Below are 24,685 nucleotides of genomic sequence, written 5' to 3'. Positions count from 1 at the left end.
TGCCATTAATCTAAACACAACAAACCATAATGACAAAGTGAAAACAAGGAATCTTTACGAATTTATTAAAAATCAAAAACTGAAATCTTTCATTTAGCTAAGTATTCAGGCCATTTATTCAGTATTATGTAGAAGCACCTTTGGCAGCGGTTTCAGCGTCAATTCTTCTTAGGTAAGTCTCTACAAGCTTTGTACAGCTAGAGTTGGGCAGTTTTCCCATTCCTTCTGGCAGATCTTCTCAAGCTCAATCAGATGTGGATGGGGAAAATCTCTGACCTGCCATCAGCCATCTCTCCACAGATATTCTATGGGGCTCAAGTCTGGGCTTTGGCTGGGTCACTCAAGGACATTCAGAGACTTGTGCCAAAGCCATTCCAGCATTTTCTTGGCCGAATGCCGTGTCCTTGGTCCTTGTCGTGCTGAAAGGTGTACCTTCGCCCCAGTCTCAGGCTGCATGCACTCTGGAGCAGGTTTTCATCAAGGACATCCTGTGTCCTTGTATTTGGTTGCATTCATCCTTCCCTCAATTCTGAGCAGTTTCCCAATCCCTGCCACGGATAAGCACCCCCATAGCATGATGCTGCCACCACCATAATTCACCATAGGGATGGTATTAGCCAGTTAATGAGCAGTGCCTGGTTGTCACCTGACTTAGCTCTTTGTGTTCAGCCCATCAGACCAAAGAATCTCTTCCTCATGAAACAGCACTCAAACAAGTAACAGCTTAAGGTGAGTGAAGTGAGGTGCGAGTGAAGAGAGGTGTGGGTGAAGTTTGGAGAAAGAGCACATAAGATTAGAATTAGAATGTATTGTTTTGGAATTACAATATTATGATTACGCACCTTCCAGTGTACAGGAGTATCAAACTCAAATTCTGCCCAGGACATATGACATAACATTTTTTAAATGGATTAAAAATGTGTTTTCCAAATATTCAAAATATATATAGCTAATAAAGAGATTGAGAGTGAGAAGAAGAACTCACATGAGCCTATTTCTGGTAAGAACATGTATGTCCTTATCTCCCATCTCCCTTGTCTTTGCATTCCATCAACTTTTCTTGTTTTAACATATATGTAGGTTGATATATTTCGGGATTTGGAATTGATCACTGAATCACATCATAGACCAACACCCAACACATTTCTGAATAGTTTTTCTGTCCAGGTCTCACTTGCTTCAAATGCAGCAGATAGTTGTAGATTTGAACCTGCATTTCAACACTGTGAGATGTGACAATGCGCACTGTACGGTGTCGTGCACAGAACATGCAAGATAGCTATGCTATGGCCCTGCTGCGAATTTGAGATATTACTAGTGTGAAATCTCTAGATCTTTTGTGAAAATATGGAGTAGTATACAGTATATAGTAGTAAATAGTAATATTATTTTGAAATATTACAATGGCCAAATGAAATGAGACAGCAGGCCATATTTGGCCCGGCCTTGTGTTTGACAGCAGGGTTTTAGGACATCCAATTCTCAGTTGGCACTTCCCAGACTTCTCAGGCTAAAAGCCTCCATATCAGAAGTTGTAGTCTGAAACACAGTGACCTTCTGCCTGAAAGACCTCGGAACCCTAAATCAGACAGTCATACAAGGTTGGTGTCAGTTTGACCATGGCCGTTGCTAGGCTCCTGTTTGAGTTGCTATGTAGCTAGTTCAGATTTCAGATTACCTTCTACTCCGGTTATTGAAATTTGATTTATTTGTTGCCTCGAACAAATATGCTACACAAACATTTTAAACATTACTGCTGAAAATAAGAACCTAAACCAATGAAAATATGTGTCCCAAATGACCAAACATGCTGCTCCAAATTAGCAAGCATGTAGTTCAAAATGGTTTTCATTCAGTCTTGAAAAACTGAGCATGGGTAGGCCATGCTTTTTTTTTTTTTTTAGATTATAATAGAACCAAGTAATAGTCAACACTTAGAGGACTTCCAAAATACATCATGTGTTAGGTATTATGTTAATGGCAAGAAAGCTCAGACAACTTGGAAACTCAAAAACTGTCCAGATATATCTGATTTCACTTTAGTTCAAAATGAAAAGTATAAATAGGTTTATATACAATCAAAGAAAAAAGGAAGTACACCCTCCTTCAATCATATTCATGATTGTTTTTTCAGTAGGGCCTAAATAACAATTGTGTGATCCTCACCAACTTCTATTAACAAACAAATAACCTCAGGTGACAAAAAAAACACTACAGATTTCAATATATAGTCATTTTTTCCAACATTCAGAAACCAGATGGTAAAAAAAATAAGTACACCCTTCCTACTTTCACAGTCATTAAGAGAGTATTTAGCAGCCAGGTTTTACTAACGAAAATGCCCAAGATTAGTTAATCATAAAGAAGTGTGACTACCTCTAAAAAAGCAGACATTTTGGCAGTTTGGAGCTCTGGAACACTTAGGTGAGTGTCTACATCATGCCATGAAGAAAGGATGACTTCAGAGAAGCAATTGTTGCTGCTGATCAATCTGTGAATGGTTATAAGGCCATCTCCAAATAATTTTAAATTCACCACTGTAGGATTGTAAGTGAACAGGCAGCAAGGAAACCATAAAACCATGAGCCCCACTCACCAAGTTAGCCAAGTTAATTACAGCTTGTTTTACTTATTGCTGGATTTCAACTGTCCTGTCGGCAACAATCGGCAAGTGCTAGGACATCCCTGACCAGAGGATGAACCCTCTCAGCCAAGAGGAACCTCTGTCAAACTCACTGATTTAGGCCATTGGCCAAGACCAGATGGCTCACCCAACAGGATGGTAAAGCTGATAACTTCAGGAAAAAGGGGGGTCCCTCCCCCAAGGACCCTCATGGAATGAGACCTTTGTTCTCCCCAGGAACACAAAGTTCACCGCCATTCACACATTCCACAGAACCCAGCTTTAAGAGACTGCATCAAGTTACTTTACATCTCCTAAAAGGGCAATGACTCTAAAAATGATGCACCATGGTTTGCAAAGATGGTCTTTTAATGTCATGCCTTATTTGTATCATGCTTATAGTCACAAGGTTGCCATTATTAATTTCATTACTTAGCAAGTATTATCGTGGTATTACTATGATTATTGTGGCTGATTATTAGCAATCTAGTAACCACAGCTTATAAATGTCTTGTCTTGTATGTGTGTGATCATTGTGTAATTTCCTAAGAGTTGGGATAAAGTAAATTGGAGTAAAATGTATTACATCCGTATTACAGAATTCATGACCAAAGTTTTAACTTAACATTGTGGAAAGTAATAAAAAGCACATTAATCAGAGCCCTGTATGCTAATTAGTGTCAGAGGAGGAGAATGCAGTTTACAAACTGCAACAAGATCCTGCTGATTGGAGCAAGCATTTTGGGGTCAGCCCAACTGGAAAGGGTTAAAACCCCCTCCCACAAAGGAAACTCCAGGAGAGTCTTGTTTAACAACTCTGAGTCTCCCCACAAAGAGCTCCATGAGTCTCTGCTAACATCTTCAGGGAGTCTCTTAACAACTCACAGTCTCTTTAACCAACATCTCAAGAGAATCTCGTCCAACAACAACTCGAGGGAGTGCTCGCCCATTAACAACTGGGAGTCTCTTTCAATGGCTCCAGGAGCTCTCTTCCATCAACATCTGCAGGAGTCTCTTCCAACAAGTCACCAGGAGTTCTCATCAACCAAGAGCCTCAGAAGTTCAGGAGATCACACTTGCTTTGAGCCTCTGCCAAGTCTGTAACAACCGGTTCCTGTGAAGGCTCCCGACTCCAGTCGTCACAGTGCCAAAGAGCTGCCGCCACGCTCATCAAGCTCCCTTTCTTCAATCCGCCTACGAGACTCCACTGGTGCGCACCTCACTCCATTTCTCATCCTGATTGGTCTTTCGAGACACCACTCAAAAGCAACCAGACCGCTGACGAATCCCTGTCCAAAGAGACAACGTAAAAGCAAGTACAGTACCTCCAGATTCTCGCTGAACTGGTGCATTTTATACAACACATAAAGCCATTCTAAATGAAGCGAAGGTTAAATTAATAAGTTGATGGTTCGCTCAGGTCATGGTCTGAGAAATAGCATACAGTGCTAGAAACTTGGCATTTCATTCATTCTCTGTTCAAAGCCATTTTCACCCGTTTGTGTGTTTGTGTGTGCATGTGTCTGTGTTAGATTAGTTTCTGTGTCTTAGAATAGACTAATAATGTCTTGTTTGATTTTTAAAGGCAAGTGTCTTGTGTCTTTGTGCTTATAATTTACTGCCTTAACCTGCCGAACTTGTTACTGTGCTCTTAATATAGTGTTTCACTATATTTAGGATATTATTGCCATGGATGTAATACCCCTTGCACAATTAATAAATACACTAATTTCAACTTATTGCTGGACAAATAGTTGATCAGCTATTAAAATATTTGCAGAATTTCCCCTTCTGAGCTGATCTGCTAATCTCCTACATATTTTGGTGGCGGATGCAGGCAGCTTAAACTACACAGCTAATTTCCTACACCATTCTACAGTGAGAAGGATTGTTTACAAATGGAGGGCCTTCAAGACAGTTGCCAATCTTTCCAGGAGTGGTCATCCCAGCAAATCCAGTCCAAGTAGAGACCATTTAATATTCAGACATATAAAGAAAAATCCAATATCTACATCATATGACCTACAGGCCTCTGTAAGCACATTAAATGTTTATGTTCATGACAGCACCATCAGTAAATAACTGAGCAAGTATGGCTTTCAGGGAAGGGTGGCTAGGAAAAAGTCTCTTCTATCCAAAAAGAATATGGCAGCACGACTTATGTTTGCAAAACTGCATCTGAACAAACCACAAAAGTTCTGGAACGATCCTTTGGTCTGATGAGACCAAGGTGGAGATGTTTGGTCATCATGCACAGCACTATGTTTGATGAAAACCAAACACAGCGTATTACCACAAACACATCATACCAACTGTCACGCATGGTGGTGGAGGGGTGATTTGAGCTTGTTTTGCAGCCACAGGACCTGTGAAATTTGCAGTCACTGAGACAGTAATGAACTCCACTTTATACCAGGATATTCTTAAGACAAACATGCCTGTCCAGCAGCTTAAGGTGGGCCGAAATTGGGTCATGCAACAGAACAATTATCCCAAGGGCAACATCAAATCAACATCTGAATGGCTAAAAAAGAAAAAAAGGAATTGCCAAGTCAAAGTCCAGTCCTCAACCCCAGAGATGGTTTGGCGAGATCTTAAGAGATCTGTGCATAAACAAATGCCCTCAAACATCAATGAACTGAAGCAATGTTGGAAAGAAGAGTGGGTCAAAATTTCTCCAAAACAATGTGGGAGACTGATAACGCTACAGAAAATGCTTACTTCAAGTTATTGTTGCTAAAGGTGGTTCTACATGTTACTGAATTTTTGGGTGTACTTTTTTTCTTCCCCACCTGGTTTCTGAAGGTTGGTTTACTTTCCGGGAAAAAAAAATGACTATATACTGAAATCTGTTGTTTTTTTTGTTGTCACCTGAGGTTATTTGTTTGTTTATAGAAGTTGTGAGGATCACACAATTGTTATTTAGGCGCTGATAAATAAAAAAAAATAGAATTAATGAGGGTGTACTTTATTTTTCCCACAACTGTAATCTGTCATCATTGATCAAAAATAAAAAAAAGGTGGAGAAAGGCTTTTCAGGGAGTCAGGGAACTTGAACTTGAAGGGCACTCCAGAGATTCATCTTTGCAGCATGACAACAATAAGGTGTTTATGGTTGACTGGCAAGATACAAGATATACCTCAGAAACAAAGCACATAATGACTTGCTTGCCAAAAGGCTCTCTGCATTCTGTTGGTCTGCAGAAAACAAGGCAAATGTTTGGCTTGAATGACAAATGTTAGATTTGGGGGGGAAAGAGGTCTCAGGTATTAATCAGTTATTTCTATTCCTATGATAAAACTCGGTGGTGACAGCATCGTGTTGTGGGGATGTTTTTCAGGAGCAGGGACTGGGAGACTTGTTTGAATTGAGGGGAAGAACAAAGTAAAGATGTCCCTGAGGAATACTTGCTAAAAGCACTGAGGACCTCAAATTGGGGCCAAAGGTTCACCTTCCAACAGGACAATGACCTGAAACACAGGAAAGACAATGCAGGAGCCACAGCCCAGACTTGAATCCAATTCAACTCTGAATAGACTGAAAAATGGTGGCAACGGGATGCTCCCCAGCCTGACAGAGCCAAGAGGAATGCGAGAAGATCATAAAATTCAAGTGTGTCAAGCTCGTATCATCATACCCAATAAAACATAAAGCTTTAATAGCTGCCAGGGAGATTCAACTAAGTAATAAGGTTTTTGTCTTGTGACATAGTAGCAGAAGTACTATGTTTCAGGTTTCTAATTTTTAAATAAATTTATAAAATGTTCTAAAAACCTGTTTATGCTACTTCATTATGGATTTTTTGTGAGAAAACATGAACTTAATCAGTTGTAGTGTAAGACTGTAGAAAACTGTAGCTTATGTCTGAATACATTCTGCATGCATTATTGTTTTTTTTTTAATCAGTAATTAAATAATGGTCATTACTACTACTAAGACACTCGAACTGCACAATTAACATACAAATTTCATAGTAATCAGTAAATGAATGCATACCTGGCAGGGCAAAGATGAGCTTTCGTGTGCCATCGATGTCTAAGGTGGCAAATGTAGTGGGAAGACTAAAAAGAGCAGGAAAGAGGGTATAACCTATAAATGGCATTTGACTAGCTTCTTTGAGTCTTGTCATTGTAGGTTGTTTGCTTTGCTCTGTTCTCACCCTGGCTTCATAAACACCCGACCAAAGTGGATTTGGGCATGGAGGTCAATGTCCAGAACCTGCTTCAAGTAGTCCTGATAGAGAAAGATCAAACACAAAAAAATAGATACATAATTGACATTGATAATATCATTAAGCTCACTACTGTGCTTCATTTCTGTATGCAATATTTGAGTACATTTACTGTGCAATATTCTTATTTTACTAATACAAACCATAAACTCATCACTTACTATTAAACTCATATCTAGTGTCACTATGACAATTTTGTTTTTAGTATTAGTTAGATGGCAGTCAGATGTTATAAATATGATAAACTTTCTGTGTATGAAGAGTCTTTAAATTCTCAGGTCCAGTGCACATGTATACAGATATTTTTGAAAATATAGTTTTTACTCTGCATTTTAGCCTCTGTCCAGCTATGTTTTGGTGTTCATTGTTTGGTCACACAGCTTCACAAACTGCCCTCCAAGGTGGAGAATTTTTAAAACGCCCCTTTTCATTGTTTTTGTGCTTGAAAATGCTTGTTCCCATCACAGTTTTTTGAAGTTATGAATGTGCTATGACTCTATTTATCATGGCTGTTGATCAGTTTGTTACTTTGTACTCTGTTATTTCTTATTTGATAATGTGTTTGTAATTTAATTTGCTTTGGTTTTCAGCCTCATGTAGAATTTAAAAATTTAATCGGTGCTGTATTTCTCCTGAATCCACATTCCAGCAGTATAAACTGCACTGTGAAAGGAGATTTCAGATAACAGTGTAACAATCATTACACAACGATTCCTTCCAGCCATTGTTCTACAGTCATTCCACCTCATCATCATCCTGCCACACATATGAATCCAAGTGTTTGTCATTTTTTTTTTTTTTTTTTTTTAAACTTTTGGCCAACTGCGACCCTAACCAGGATAAAGCAGTTATTGAAGATGAATGAGCTTTTGACCATGCTAGCATTTTTCTGCATTTCTCATTTTCTACCACTCAATACGCATGCGATTTAACATTATTCTTGAGTCATTTCACATAACAGTTTATTAGTCAAGTCAAATGCAGCTTTTAAAAAGCATCATTAATAAAGAGCACGAGCAGCTCTTTATAAAATTATCTGTATACGTGTGGATGGGGCCCCAGTGTGTGATTTCTGATAAGGAAAAATATCTGTTATATTGGACAACTGTAATTGCTGTAATGTTGGTAATAAAGTTTGGCATTTGGCATAAAACGAAACAAAGTTACCCTTAGTTGTAATCAGTCAGCATGTATTCATTAACTGTGTTAATACGTGAGTATGTCTTTGTACAGGTACTGCAAATCAAAAAACATAACTGATCTAGAAACAATATACATCTTCACACATACACACACACACACACACACACACACACACACACACACACACACATATATATATATATATATACACATATATTCACAGTAAGATACATAAATGTTTGGACATGGACAATTGTTATTTTAACTGTCTACCACAGGATATAGGAGACGAGAATAAATTATTTACATCCAAATCAGGTGAATGGTGTAGAAATTATAGCACTTTTTACATGTGGTTTCCCCCTTTATAAGGGACCAAACATAATTGAACAGTTGGCTACTCAGCTGTTCTATGGCCAGGTTTGTGTTATTCCCTCATTATTTCAGTTACAAGTAAGTAAGATAAAAGGTCTAGAGTTGAGTTCAAGTGTGACATTTGCATTTGGAATCTGTCGCTGTTAACTCTCAATGGTAGTCCAAAAAGGTGTCACTGTCAGTTAAGCTGTAGTTTCATAACCAACTAGCTATTTTAAGTAAGATAGAAAGAAAAAGTCCAACACAAAATGCATTAGTTACTTAGTAAGGGGTATGTCACGACAAGGCTTTAGCAAATCCTTCACTCTCCAAAGATTTCCTGAAAAAGCCCTAAATATTTTCATTATATTTCCCTTTTAACACATATGTAAGTTTCTTCAAAGCCAGACAATGTATCAATCCCTCAATCCAACACTGAGTGCTTGGTCTATTAAAAGTCTTCCAGAACTGTGCAATTATGTGTTTTGCTTTAAGTAAACAAACTAGAATTTTTCTTATTTGTATTGTTTAGGTTACAATCTACAAGAAAATACCCTAAAATACATAGTGACATATTGGTAGGCTCTCAGAGAATAAAGTGTTATAATTAACATTCCAAAACTCGTTGCCCGTATGTATTCCACATTTAATACACAAGTCTAGCGTGTTAGAACTAATGCAATGTAGCAGTGATGGGGTAGTGTATAACTTCATAACTCATTTGCACTGGAGCAATTTAAACCATGTGTTTGTAGTTTAGACTTGATATTGTAAGCAGATTTCCTGCCAGTCTTGTCTTGTAATTTCTTAGTTTAGGTCTGTATACCAAGCAAGTCTTTTATTTTCTGAAGAATCCTGATTTCTGTCTACAATAATTTGGTAGAAATGAGAAATACAGCCTCCTAATACTGAAATTGCTTAGGGCCATCCTTTCAAGTGTGGTCAACAAAATAAAGTTTCTAATCTGTAAATTCTGTACATATTTGAAAAAGTGTTTTAGATGAGTATCAAATTTGAGTGTTATATCATCAAATATGAAAAGGATAATAATAATAATAATAATAATAATAATAATTATTATTATTATTATTATTACTATAAATCTGCTATTTTAACTCATTCCATTGTCTGCCCATTCCTTTTAACTCATGTCCTTAGCACCAGGTTTAAAGTTGCTGTTTCCCCAGGTGGGTTTTCACATCAATAATTCTGTACTTCATGCCACACAATCAGTACAATTTTAACTATTCTCTGTGGATTTCTTTCACACCCAAGACTTTTTTTTTTTTTAAAGTTAAAGAATTGGAATGTTGCGCAATGGCCAAGTGAATCACCTGACCTAAATCCAATTGTGTATGTAATTCACAAGTTGAAAACAAAACTGAAAGCAAAACAGCCCCACAACAATTAAGAAAGTAAGACAGCTGTAGTAAATGCCTGGCAGAGCATCACCATGGAAGAAACCCAACATCTGGTGATGTCTATGAGTTCCAGACATCAGGCAGTCATTGACTGAAAAGGTTTGGATTTGGATGTAAATACACTCAAATTAAAGCTGAATTTCTGCATTTTGAGCTCATATTCATTATTTAATTTCAATTCCTATACACTGTGGAAGACAGCTAAAATAATGATGACTTTGTCAATGTCCAAATATTTATGGACCTGACTGTATTTAATCACAGATAGCACCTTAAGTAAAATGTGCCCTTACAAGTACGCAATAAAGTTACTGTGACCTTTTTCAACATGGCCATAAGCGTTACTCAGAACACACTGTTAACTCTAGTAAACACCCTCTCACCTTCTCTCCCATGGACACTCCTCCAGATGTGATGATGACATCTGCACGACTTATTCCCTCATTCAGGGCATTCAACAGGTCATCTGGGCTGCAAGTAGAAACAAACAAGGACAGACAAAATAACTATACATAATTATTTTCATTCATTTGTTTCCATAAAACCATATTCAGAATAGAGGTGTGGCACTGTTTTTTTCCTTCCTTTTCCCATTCCTGAAGGGATTCCGACCAATCATGCCCACTCTTGCGGAGGATTTTCTCAAAAACTAAGTTGGTTCTATATCCCAAAATACAAAAAAAAAGTAATTTGCACCACCCTGACCAGGTTAAAACAGTTACTGAAGAGGAATGAATAAATGTATGAATGAGTAAAGTAAAATTTACAATTTACAGCATTGACTATAAACGTGTTGCACAGCGAAAGCACCATCCCATGTCCAATACTCTCTCATGTTAACAGTCTTATAAGCTTGGGTGTTTAAAAAAAAAAAAAAAGACAGAAAGAAAAAACACCCACCCCCATGACTCTGTTTTTTGGTCCCATGAATTCCCAATCCCAGTGCACATGAATTCTGAGAACACATGAGGAGTGAAGCTAACAAAATTCTGCACATCGATATTCAGACCGCAGACAATTATGGGGAGTGCAATTTTCTTGTGTGTTACACACTCTGGCCAGGAGAAGCAATAAGAACAGCACCACTGTGTCAATCTGTATTATTTCATCATACAATATTTCATCATATGGTGGATTAATTGATTCTCTGTAACAATACAGCTCTACCAGTAGTTCTGGCTGTAACATACAGTCATGGGAAGAAGAAGGTACACCCTCCTTCAATTCTATGATTTTAGTTACCAGGACCTAAATAAAAAATGTGTGGTCTTCACCAACTTCTATAAATAAACAAATAACCTCAGGAGACTACAAAAAACAGATTTCAATATGTGTCAATAGGTCATTTTTCCTTAAAAAATACACCAAAATAAAGAAACCAGGTGGGGAAAAATAAGTACACTCAGGAACATCTTATGTTTATCAGTCTCTCAAATCATTTTGGAAAAATTTTGGCCCACTCTTCTTTACAACATTGCTTCAGTTCATTGATGTTTGTGGGCATTTGTTTATGAAGTTAAGTTCAGCCCAACTTAAGCTGCTGGAGAGATCCAAAAGCCTCACATTTGTCACAAGAATATTCTGATATAAAGCGAAGTTCATAATTGTCTCAATGACCGCAAGTTTCACAGGTCCTGTGGCTGCAAAAAAAAGCCCAAATCATCTCCCCTCCACCACCATACATGACAGTATGCTGTGTTTGGTTTTCTCCAAACATGGAGCTGTGCATAATGACCAAACATCTCCACCTTGGTCTCATCAGTGCACAGAATATTGTTCCAGAAATTTTGTGGTTTGTTCAGATGCAATTTTGCAAACCTAAGTCATGCTCCATATTCTATTTGGAGAGAAGGGACTTTTTCCTAGCCACCCTTCCCTGAAAGCCATACTTGTTCAGTCATTTACTGATGGTGCTGTACTTACAGAGGCTTGTAGGTCACATGATGTAGCTCTTGGGTTTTTCTTTATATCTCTGAGCATTAAACGGTCTGTTCTTGGACTGAATTTGCTGTGACCCCCAGTTCTGGGAAGACTGGCAACTGTCTTGAAGGCTCTCCATTTGGAAACATTCTTTCTCACTGTAAAATGGTGAATTTCAAATTGTTTGGAGATGGCCTTATAACCCTTCCCAGATTGATGAGCACCAATAATTGCTTCTCTGAGGTCATGGCCGATGTCATTTCTTCTTGGCATGATGTAGACACATACCTGAGTGCTCCAGAACAAAAAAAATTGCCACAAGTTCTGCTTTATAGAGGTAGTCACACTTCTTGTTAACAAATCTCGTGCATTTCTTTAGTAACACTTGGCTGCTAATAACTCTCTGAATGACTGTGGTACAAAGAGTGTACTTATTTTTTCCCCACCTGGTTTCTGAATGTTGGTTTACTTTTTTGGGAAAAAATGACTACATATTGAAATCTGTTTTTTGTAACCTGAGGTTATTTGTTTGTTTATAGAAGTTGGTAAGGACCACCAAATTATTATTTATGCACTGATAAATAAAAATGTAGAATTGAAGGAGGGTGTACCTTCTTCTTCCCATGACTATAAATGATTATATTATTGCACTCTCTAATACATTATTGTTCCTACAGTAACAGCTCATACATAGAGAACTGTATGACAGATACTCCAAATAATCTAAGGCTCATAATAAACAAATAAAAAAAAAAAACAGGTGGTTAACAAATAAAAACAATCATTGAGGTGATGTGGAAGTTTTCTGTTTGGAGATTTTTATATAACAACATTTATGGAAGTAGTCTCAAGTGACAGCGTTTTGTAATAGTCTACAGGACAGAGGATTTTGCACTTTCATGATAGGCTGTTTTTTTTTTTTTTGTCTTGCAAACATCAAGAGAGAAATACGAGAGGCACAGCAAAGAGTAAACATAGTAATAATCAGAACAGAATAAGGGTGGGAATAATTGTAGCTGCTATAACGTAAGTGATAACAGGGACTTATCACTTAACAGAAACTCACAAATTTTCCACAACATTAAATGTAGCTATAAACATCTTTTTAAAAAAATCCAGCAATATGTCATTCATTAATAAATTAAAAATTGTAATCATTGCTGTGGTATAAGCAGAATGACACAGCATTCTGTGTTATAGAAAAATAATCCATGCCAGGTGGTGTGATAAGGCCCAGTGTGATTCTTTATGATGTTTACCACACATTATGTAAGTAAGTGACGAACATTTGCAAACAAAAATCTGCCACGCACAAAGCCTATTAATCGGAGTAGATGAGAAATTATACATATTTCGTACAATTGCCTTAACTATAATTTTTGGTCACAATTAAGCAGACTTATGGATTGGTCAAATCATCATTAGATAAGGTCTCTCTAAATGTACGCTCACAAGCTGGTAAACAAGGCCCAATATGAAGTGGAGGGCCTTTACCACCCTAAAGTTCACACTTGTGCTGCAACATACAGTAGCTGCCACAGTGTTTTTTCACCCCTGAGCTTCACATTTTTTTGCTGTCTGGGTAGGAAACAGTACTGTGTGCTTGATGATCTGAATGCTGCCTGAATACTGATAATTCTTTTAAGTATCGAATTATGTTCTGAATGCAAGAGGTCTTAATATAGCCTGCAGTCACTAAATACTACTGGCTATATTCAAAAGGTAGCAATATCCGAAGGTTATGTGAACCAACAGGGTGGTTTCCTTTAAACCTAGAGGAGTACTCCTGTTTGCTCATTTCCTTGCTGGCTACAATTACCACCATGACCCCCATAGTGACTCCATGTAGGTAGCCTATAAAGGGTGTCTGCTACACCACACTCACCCCCTCAAGCCATTGAGGATGGGTGTGGCAACTCGTGGCAACTCGAGTGACCTAGTTGCCACACCCACCCAGGTGCCTGGGGGCCCCCCCACTCGGTTATGTATGTAACCTTCTGTTTTATTCTCTCTTATTCCAGGAAAGCCAGAGTGGTTTCCTTCTGAATTAGTGGAGGCCATATTTCAGTAATGAGCATTCATAACACATCCCAATGACGCATCTTACCAGAGAGTAACAGACTTCTAGACAGAGTTCTAACAACAAACTTTACTGAGAATGAGAATATCTCTACGTGTTGATACTGCCCTCTACTGAGCACGAAAAACACCCGTGTTGAAACTGTTCTTTATTGAGTATGAGAACAGTATACACTGATCAGCCATAACATTAAACCACTGACAGGTGAAGTCAATAACATTATCTAGTTACAATGGCACCTGCCAAGGGGTGAGAAATATTAGGCAGCGGTCAGTTCTCAAAGTTAATGTGTTGAAAGCAGGAAAAATGGGCAAGCATATGGATCTGAGCGACTTTGACAAGGGTCAAATTGTGATGGTTAGATGACTGGGGCAGAATATCTCCAAAACAGATGTTTTGGAGGGCCAAAACCTCTTGTGAGTTTTTCTCGGTATGCAGTGGTTAGCACCTACCAAAAGTGGTCCAAGGAAAAACAACAAGTTAACCAGCGACAGGGTCATGAGTGCCCAAGAGCTACTATAGCACAAATTGCTAAAAAAAAAAAAAAGTTAATGCTGGCTATGAGAGAAAGGTGTCAGAACACACAGTGTATTACAGCTTGCTGCATATGGGACTGTGTAGCTGTGGATCAGTCCAAGTGCTCATGCTGACACCTGTCCACCACCAAAAGTGCCTACAATGGGCACATGAGCATCAGAACTGGACCATGGAGCAATGGAAGAAGGTGACCTGGTCTGAAGAATCATGTTTTATTTTACATCATGTGGATGGCCACGTGTGTGTGCATCGCTTACATGGGGAAGAGATGGCACCAGGATGCACTATGGGAAGAAGGCAAGCCATTGGATGCAGTGTGATGCTCTGGGCAATGTTCTGCTGGGAAGCCTTGGGTCCTCGCATTCATCTGGAAGTTACTTTGACATGTACTACCTACCAAGTACACACCTTCATGATAACGGTATTCACTAAGGGCAGTGGCCTCTTTCAGCAGGATAATGTGCCAAAAAAAGTAGTTCAGGAATGGATTGAGGAACATGACAAACACTTCAAGGAGTTGACTTGGCCTCCAAATTCCCCAGATCTCAATCCAATCAAGCATCTGTGGGATGTGCTGGACAAGCAAGTCCAATCCATGGAGGCCCCACCTCGCAACTTACAGGACTTGAAGGCTCTGCTGCTAATGTCTTGGTGCCAGATACCACAGCACACCTTCAGAGGTCTCATGACTGACCAATGTACCAAGTTCTGACACTATTACCAATTAAGGATAAAAATTACTGATACCTGTAACAGACTAATACCCCAAAATCTGTAACAGACAGGACTCAGGAGATGGCTGATGATTTATGTGCAAAAGAATTTACAAAATAACAAAATCCAACATCTAAACATAATAAGGCATGATTCAACAAACCAGGCGGTCTATCCAAATGGGTAATCAAATGGCACAGAAAAGGGTCGAGCATGGTAGCTGCAATCAGAATATGCCTGAGAACTCAAAGACTGGGAATGGCAAGACTAGACTGTACATTGTGGTGTTACATGTGTTGGGCTAAAATACACTAAAACCAGAGAGCTAGAGTTATGCTAGGATTCTCGTGACTGTGAACTCTGCTGATGGACCAGTGTGACACATCCCCACCAGCGCAACACATGGGAATAACAAGAGCTGATACCCCAAAACCCACTAGAAAGGAGTGGAAGAATGGGTGAGTTTATCTTGGGCATATTCCACTAAGGGAAGGTATTGACTCTAATCTTCAGATTTCCTGGTTCAAACAACCAGACCAACCTTAGAAAAGTGGTCCACAATGACTACGATGGTAGTAAAACCTCTGAATATGGGCAGAACTGATCTTATGTGTTGAATGACATCAATGATCAGTGAAGGCCACCAAAATGTACTATTCATCAGGGTGAGGGTTCTCTGGATTCCTTGATGACCAGAACAAAGAAAGGTACAAACCCACTGAATGAGCTATTCTCATATGGTTAGAGGAACAAATGTCTTGTAAGGAGGCCATTATGGCGATGTGTGTTTATCATTCTGAGACAATCGTTTAACTGAGGATGATAATCACTCTGGGTATTGACGATGTTATTTACTGATTTACTGTTATTGTATAACAAATGTCCTCAAGTGATACTCCTTTTAGCGTCACTTAGGAGGTAGCCATAGACCATGTTGTATGGCATTTAATGGAAGAAGCAATCTCTTGACCCACACTCAAGTATGTTACCACTTCCTTTACCCAGTGGGTTACCTGTGTTTAGACCCCTCATTATGGTGCTCCCCAAAGCACACATACAGTGGCCCACCAGCTGGCAGTCACTACCATTTAAGAGCCCTCACCAAACACAGGGTTGGCCTAGATGCATTCTCATCTACAAGACAGGTTGATAGGTTTATTAATATACCATGACACCAATATCTTGGGTCTTTATTAATATACTGTAGCAGGAATCCTAGGTCAAGCAACAACGAAATGAGTTTGAACTCCAGTCCCCAAGCTAGACACTGCATTTTTTTTAAGGCTATCCACATGGGGTTGGAAGGTGATGACTTTGCTATCAGTACTTGACAAGGAAAAAAGCAAACAAAAATACTTTAAATAGTTTCAAAGGACTTCCGGGTTGGGCTGCGAAGCAACATGGCAGGTTAAGCTGCGAGCTCCCTTAAGTCAGTTTTAAAACTCCGCTAAACTCGTTTTATATTCATTGGTAATTTACGTGTGCTGAGAGATGAGCGGAGGGTCAAAATCTAAAGCTAAAAGAAACCCCGAAAAGCAAGGCAAAGACTCTAATCGAACAGAGATAGACAGCATGCAAGGAGTAGAAGATGGCGATCAGGAAACTACAGACCCTCTACGCGCGGGTTTAAACAGTATATGTAAACAGATACGGGAATTTCGCAGCGAGCTGAAAGTGGAGCTCGTTACGTTTAAAGATGAACTCAAGACTCAGATGAAACGCGAATTAGAGGAATTTAAGGAGGACATCAATCAGAAAATGGCGCTAACAACACAAGAAATAAAGGAACAAAATGCAAAGGTTGAGGCTACTCTGTCGCGTATTGAAGAAATAGAGTGCTGGAGCTCCGAGACTGACAGCCTACTACAGGATTTTATACAAGATGATGAAAAAACTGACTGACCTCGAGTCGCGATCCAGAAGGAATAACCTGAGCATTTTCGGAGTGCCAGAGGATGCAGAGAAGGGGCCTGTAACCCTGGAACTCGACATTGACACAGACTGTCAAATTCAGCGGGCGCACAGGGCTCCGGCACCGAAGCCTAAAGCAGATCGGCCCCCGAGGGCCATTGTCGTGAATTTTTTACAATACAATATGAAAGAGAAGGTCCTGAATAAAGCTTGGAAGAATAAAATAATCACACTCAGAGAGCGGAGAGTTTTCTTCGATCATGATTACCCTTCGGCTGCAACGCAAGTCGTACATTAAAGCCAAGAAAATCCTGAAAGAAGCGGGGATCCGCTTTCAGACCCCATTTACTAAGATGAGTGTCCACTGGGATAATGGAGTGAAAACGTACAACGAAGCGAAAGAAGTGGAGAAAGATCTGCGCGATAGAGGATATAAAGTGGCTGATTCCGAAGATGCAGATGGCCCTACAACGTTACTGGAACGACTGGCAAGCAGAAGGGCACAGAAACGGCTAGAGGATTTCCGGCGAAAGAATCCAGTGAATTTGTAAGAGACCCTCTATATGACGACATGAACAAGGGATTAATATATTAAGTCAAGGGGGGACAATGAACATGAGTGACGACCGAAATCTACTTTATAAAATAATTAAAATAATACAGTAAGGGGCTTTTATGTATATGCTTGACTTACGGGAGGCATGGACATTGAAGAAAATGTAATATATCTGGTATGGGTGCAATAACCTATAATAGGCGGCACCTCATATCTAGAAGAGGACCCTCTGTTCAGCTGAGGCTTTCCCCCTCTATGGAGACAGTGACTCAAAACCCTAAGTTGTGGGTGAACATTCCCAAACGGAGGTCAGTTGATATCCTTTCAGTTCATTTAAATTGTTTTGACTTATGTAAAAGTTGTTTAGTTGTTCATACTTGTTCAATTGTTAGCCAATGGTGTTGTCATTCTGTGAGGATTGTTGTAGAGAGAGATAAATGCAGGAGAGGGACATTGAGATAATGTCTTTGAATGTTAATGGATTGGGGAACCCAGCCAAAAGGTCTAAAGTAATAGCTAAATTGAAAAAGGAAAAGAAGCATATCTTCTTGTTGCAAGAAACACACTTGTCAAATGAGGAACATGAAAAATAAAAAAATTTTGGTTTTAATAATATTGTTCATGCCCAAACCGTCGTAGGAGGGGGGTCATTATTTTAATTTCAAAAGGTGTCAATTTTGAGTGTCAGAAAGAAATAAAGGATAAAGAAGGGAGATATGTTATTGTTAAAGGAACAAATAATAGTAACACAGTAACTCTTGTGAATGTTTATGCCCCACCGGAAAGCAATAAACAATATTTCAAATTATTATTTGATATTGTAGCTAAGAAAATGGAGGGGGTTTGTATATGTGGAGGGGACCTAAACATAGTGCTAAACCATGATTTGGATACTACAAGCCATAAAAGAAACAAAAAACATAACAAAATTCATGAATCACATATGTACAGAAATGGGTCTAATAGATGTCTGGAGGGAACTACACCCATTAGAGAAGGACTACAGTCACTACTCTGCCACACATTCTATATACTCTAGAATAGATTACTTTCTCTCAGTAAAGAAGAAAACAGACACAGGATACAGCAATGTCGAATTGGGGTAGCTGACGTATCAGATCATAGTGCTATATACGTGAGGATCTCTCTGGGGAAAAAAAAAAAGAAACACAGTGGAAATTAAATTTAGGAATATTAAATAATAAATTAATAATTGAACAAATTCGCACAGAAATAAAAAAGATATTTAGAGGAAAATAACAATGGCGAAGTGGACCCCTCCATACTATGGGATGCACTTAAGGCAGTGATTCGAGGAAAATTAATAGCTATTACAAGCACTTAAAAAAAAGAAAGGGCAGCTCATTATGAAAGACTTACTTCAGAATTAAAACAACTGGAGCTTAAACAAACATAATGTGAGTAAAAAGGTGATGGCTCCAATTGGAGAATTGAGAAAGGAAATTAATGACTTATTAAAGTTAGAAGTAGAGAAAAAGGCAAGATTTTTAAAACAAACTTATTATGAAGCAGGACCAAGAGCAGTTAAATTATTGGCAAGGCGAATGCGAAAGCAACAAATTAATAATTTAATCTCTAAATTATGCGATCCCAAAACAAATCAAATTAAATACGATCCAAAAGATATTGAAAATATTTTTAAGAATTTCTATGAAGAACTATACAAACAGACCTCTGTAATGGATAGAACAAAAGTACTAGAGCTCCTTAATACATTAGATCTGCCCTCTATTGGTGATTTACAAAATAAAAACTTAACTGCAGAAATAACCACTGAGGAATTACAACAAGCCATGGGTAAACTAAAGTCAGTCAAAGCACCAGGGAGTGATGGATTCCCTTCAGAGTGGTACAGAACTTTTAATAAAGAACTGATGCCATTGCTAAGGGACACTTTCAACTGGGTCATAAAAGAAGGAAAAGTTCCTCAGTCATGGAAAGAGGCTATAATTTCCGTAATATATATATATATATATAAATATATATATATATTTTTTTTTCTTTCCCTTTCTTTTCTTTCCCCCTTTCTCTCCTTAACTGGGGAGTCGGTTCATGTACATTTGTGTGTATATATATATATATATATATATATATATATATATATATATATATATATATATATATATATATATATATATATGGATATATGGTGTTTTTTTTTTATTCTATGCACTGAGATGTATGTATAGGATTATAGCTGTGTATGCTTTGTAGCATAAATCTGATATGTATATGTTGAATATCTCTCCTTATTTTTTTTGTCAATATTATTTAATTATATTTTATTTAATTTTTCTGTATCTGTTTTCTGTATCTGTATTGTTAATCTTGTATATTAAACTAATAAAAATAAAAGTAAAAAAAAAAAAAAATTGTTTCAAAGGAAACCGCCCTGGTGGTCCAGAACAAAAGGAAGTAGAATTTGATATTACTCAAACATCCACCAAAATCTCATTCAAATAATAAACTGAATAAAGTTGTTTGTACTATTACGTATAAACAATATGAGTTTAACAAAATGGAATATTGGAGCTTATCTTTCTCTACAAGGCACTTTACTATACAGTGTGTTGAATGTATCATTTGATACCCAGAAGTATCAAACAATACTTTCAACAGACTGTATAATAAAGTAGGCTATTCATAATAAGATACTGCTTGTATTACATGAGGTGTAATAAATTCTTAACCCTCCTGTTGTGTTCCGGTCAAATCTGACCGATTTACAAGTTTCCTCTCTAAAAAAGTGCAGTAAATTTCATCTGTTTGTCATGAGGTTCCATGACTTTGTTCACACATGGCATTTGAACACATAAAATAAATTTGAAATATTTTTATAAAAATTTGTGTGTTTTATGGAACTTGCATACACCCATGATGTTCCCGGTCAAAAATGACCGCTCATTGGAAATGAATGGGTAAGACTACAGTTAGTGTATAAAACTGAGTTCAAGCACATTTCTACACTCTTACCACACCTCAACATACACACACACACACACACACACATCACTGTAGATGAGTGTCTAGTCGGTTTTAGGGGACGGTGCCCATTCAAGCAATATATGCCAAACAAACCATCTAAGTATGGTATAAAGATATGGGCAGCATGTGATGCGAAGACAAGTTATGCCTTGAACATGCAAGTGTACACAGGCAAACCGGCTGATGGTATTCCTGAGAAAAATCAGGGGAAGAGGGTGGTCCTAGAAATGACAGCAGGGCTACAAGGACACAACATTACCTGTGATAATTTTTTCACCAGCTATGCCCTGGGTCAGGAGCTGCTCCAAAAAAAACTGACCATGGTCGGAACAATAAGAAAAAACAAAAAACAAAACAAGCTTGAGTTGCCTCCCACTTTTCTGACAAGATCAATCCAGGCTGGAAGGAGGGCAAAAACTACAAGAGGAGACTGTTCCTTGAAGAAGTTGGAAAAAGCATGGTGGAGCCCCTCATTCAAGGGTGCCGAGACCTTCCACGAACACCATCCTCTGCTGCATTGGTGAGAGACATGCAAGCAAAAGCAGCAACATCCACGCCAACCAGAGAAGGAGGAGGCAAAAGAAAGAGGTGCCAACTGTGTGTACCAAGAGAGAAAAAAACAAGCTTTGTGTGCCACAGATGTGGTGTATATATTTGCAAAGAACATGCAGTGACCTCAGTATATTGCCCAACATGCTAATGAGAGGACAAAACTGAGGAACATTGGGATGACACTATGGCACTGTCTTTTCAGAGCTACATGAGAAAATTGTAAATGTGCTCATACAGTGTATGGTTCAAGCATTACTTTTGTAATATAGGTAAGTTTTCCCTGTGTTCATTTGGGCTTTTGTTTTCAATAAATAAATCATACCAGTCAGTTTTGACCAGGAACACAAAAGTTGTTATTTTGTGCCACAGTTTAGAAAATATAACTGGTTTCAAAAAAGTGATTTTGGTAAACATTTCAGTGAAGTACTCTGTGATAAATGGTACAATAGGTTTAATCTTAGTATTTGTTATAGTCAAAATAATATCTATGTAATGTTTTTTCCCTAAAAAAACGAGTGGTATGAGCTCAGGTAAATGTGGCCTGCAGGACATACACAGCAAATACAAGTTCAAAACTTGTAATGTTCTCCAAGAGCTGAAGTTGATAAAAATATCTAATACAACATTAGGTGATAATATATGTATTATTGTGGATTTATAATGGAATGAAATGATCCCGGTCAAAAATGACCGGGAACACTATGAGTGTTAGCCGAAACGAACACAACAGGAGGGTTAAACTTAATCAAGCCCATACTCCCTTCTCTGAAAAAGTAACTTCCTCTATCTTGAATCAGAATAGGCTACATGCTTCCCCTAAGCATGCTGTTAAGTGAGCAGCTAGCTTACTAGCATATCAGCTCTTGAACACAGCAATAGTTATAGTCAGCAGCAAGCAGGAACTGGAAAATTTCCCCCAAGTCTTTAAGGTATGGTGTCTGGGAGCACTTTGACTTCCTGGCAAGTCATGACTTTGGCAGCCAGTCAGGGGTGGAATGAAACATGCGTCTCAGATCTACCAAATACAAGTGCCATACACTGGCACTAACACCACAAACATGTCTGTCATCATCCCTCTGTGCTGGTCTCTAAAACTAGTAACAAAAGTAAATAGCAAACTCTCTCTACAGCATTCAGGCAGCCTTTCCCGGCTGATCCTCTCTGGGCTAAAGAAATCACCATGTCAATTGGGAAATTCATAGTTGCAGATATGAGACTACTCAGTAGTGGAGAACGAAGCTTTCAGTCTCTACAAAGATATCTGTGACTGACAGCAAAAATACTGACTAAGAGCAGCATGGGAAATAAAGCATGCAAATAAAGAGCAGCAAAGGGGCAGACATGCCCCTTTGAGAGTCGAACCAGTTTTCGTTTTGTTATATGCTACTAAGAGTCTGAATGGATCGCGCAAACAATATGCAAATACTGTGTCATCATAAAGTTTAATTATTATACTTATAATGTTAAATGTTAATCAAATGGAAACCTAAGACACATTCAGGCAAAGTATATTTTTGCTGTAATGAATACGTATTGTACCAAGACACCACCACGTCAAATTTGAATTTTGTGCATCATTACACCTCTAATAAACAACTTTAAATTAAATTTACATGCAGAGGAATTCAAGAAAAGTAGAAAATTGTACAGAAATACAGAGTAGACCTCATTACTATAAAGTGCAAGACTCAGGAAGTGCAGTAGAAAAACAGTGTAAAATGTACACTCTAAAGCATTTTTACACATAATCTAGTTGCCATGGATCAATCCATACCATGGATCAATCCTGAGCTAATTTGCAAGATGTTGTTATCATTGCAGGATTGTTTTCACACAAACTATGCACTGTGACCCTGACAAAGTGAATATTAAACAAGCATGAATGAATGAATGAATCAATGAATGAGGGTCAAATGCAAAATTTTATTAATTACTTGCATACCAGACCCAGACATATGATAGCTTTCCCACAGGGTACACTCAAGCCTGAGTGCACTTGAGGTGAACCCCAGAACACTGGCACCTCAGACCACAGCCAGGTTCACAAATAGTTCATGCTCATGATCAAACTTAAACTCTCAGTGCAAATAGGCTTACTAAAATAGTACAAGCATGAAAAACCTCTTTGTGTTATGCCAACGTTTCTATAATTCTTAGTCTAAAATTACATGAATAATGTGTGCTTTTAGTTTCCGGCACAGAACAGACGTGAAAGCACATACTTGTCTCCGACAATTCCAAGGTTAATCGTGGGGTAGCCATGCTCTTGGATGGTAGCCAGCAGTGTGGAGCGGTTACTGTCCCTGATCTTCCCTGGGTGGAGGTCATCTTCAGGATTCAACAACTACATAACACATTCACATATTAACACCAACAAATGATGAGAATGGGACATTTTGGTAGATTAAGATACATAAAAAGCCTTAAATGTGTGTGACATGGAAAGTAAAAAGATTAAAATATAGTCTTCTCATAAAGTACTCACTTCATTGCCAGTAGACATGACTGCCACAACAGGGAACTTGTGCACCTCCACCTCTGTGATTCCCACCGTGGCCAACAGGCCAATTTCAGATGGGCCCATGTGTGTTCCTTTGGCTAGCACACATTCACCACGTTTTATGTCATGACCAATTGGCCTGTGTGTGCAAAGTTTAATACTAAAATAGGTTAAAATGTTTCACTAACAAATATAAATTAAACTAAAAATGTATAGGTAATTTAAAAGGGAGACTATAAGGATTGCATTCTTACTGACCTAATGTCCTGGCCTGGGCGTGCCTGCACCAGAATCCGCACCTCCAATTCCTCTGTGCCCTAAAACACAGCAACCTGTGTATCTATGCATGCATTTGCAAAATCTCTGTTGCTACATGCATTAAAAGCACATTATGCATACTTACAAGTAGTCATTACATTATACAGGAAGATTTGCATACCAGTTACTGGTAAAATTATCATGTTTAATGAAAAACAGAGGAAAAGGGGGTGTTATTAAGAGAGAAAGAAAAATGAGTGAGAGAAAATGAGGCTCACGTCTTCAGACTCCCTCAGTAACTCTGTATCTTCTACTTGCACTACAGCATCTGCTCCACATGGGATAGGAGCTCCCGTCGTCACCCTCATTACCTGGCCTGGCATCACTGTGTGAGTAGGCTACATGCACACACAAAAGCACAGATGCACACACACACATACACACACAGCTGTCTTGACAAGTGTCCGTCTACGTGTGCGTGTGTGTGTGTGTTTGTGTATATTTACACAAGCAAGGTACATGTTGCTTACCTGCTCCCCAGCCTGGGACTCCCCGATGAGAAATCTATCTCCTGGGCCATCAGCAGCTTAGAAGCAAAGAAAGGAGATTCCAGAATATAAACTTTAAAAGATGCAAAAACAGCTGTCTGAGTAGAACTGAAGCCCTCACCTCGAACAGCATAGCCATCTTTGACTGAGGCTGGAAAAGGAGGCAGACTGTCTTTGGCATAGACATCCTGAGCTAAGACTCGACCCATTCCATCTGTAGAAAAACAAAATAACAAAGAATGTCAGTTGATAAAAATAGAACTGTAGATGTTACATGTGTATACTACTTAAATGCAAAACCAGCTCACACCTATAGCATTTCTCACTGTG

The 24,685-nt window shown here is 38.4% G+C and overlaps 1 protein-coding gene across 30 annotated transcripts in view; it reads right to left on the bottom strand.

The window, feature by feature from the left end:
• LOC113533992 (gephyrin) overlaps positions 1-24,685 on the bottom strand; it is a 160,434-nt gene that overhangs the window by 63,137 nt on the left and 72,612 nt on the right. For 27 of the 30 annotated variants that reach the window (XR_004578924.2, XR_004578925.2, XR_008302571.1 and 24 more), the window contains 9 exons: positions 24,477-24,569; positions 24,338-24,393; positions 24,086-24,205; positions 23,808-23,866; positions 23,535-23,688; positions 23,272-23,393; positions 10,157-10,244; positions 6,784-6,857; positions 6,621-6,685 (listed from right to left, as the gene is read on the bottom strand). Coding sequence is in view for 26 of the 30 variants with exons in the window: in XM_053237842.1 (XP_053093817.1) it covers positions 6,621-6,685; positions 6,784-6,857; positions 10,157-10,244; positions 23,272-23,393; positions 23,535-23,688; positions 23,808-23,866; positions 24,086-24,205; positions 24,338-24,393; positions 24,477-24,569 (831 nt within the window). In the remaining 4 variants the exon portion in view is untranslated. Of the gene's footprint in view, positions 1-48; positions 6,195-6,620; positions 6,686-6,783; positions 6,858-10,156; positions 10,245-23,271; positions 23,394-23,534; positions 23,689-23,807; positions 23,867-24,085; positions 24,206-24,337; positions 24,394-24,476; positions 24,570-24,685 lie in introns of those variants that run through there. The other 3 variants (XR_008302570.1, XM_053237838.1, XM_034307813.2) reach the window with 3 other exon arrangements.

The sequence above is a fragment of the Pangasianodon hypophthalmus genome, chromosome 10, assembly GCF_027358585.1.
Source record: "Pangasianodon hypophthalmus isolate fPanHyp1 chromosome 10, fPanHyp1.pri, whole genome shotgun sequence".
Classification (NCBI taxonomy): domain Eukaryota; kingdom Metazoa; phylum Chordata; class Actinopteri; order Siluriformes; family Pangasiidae; genus Pangasianodon; species Pangasianodon hypophthalmus.
This window is presented reverse-complemented; position numbering and strand designations above follow the sequence as displayed.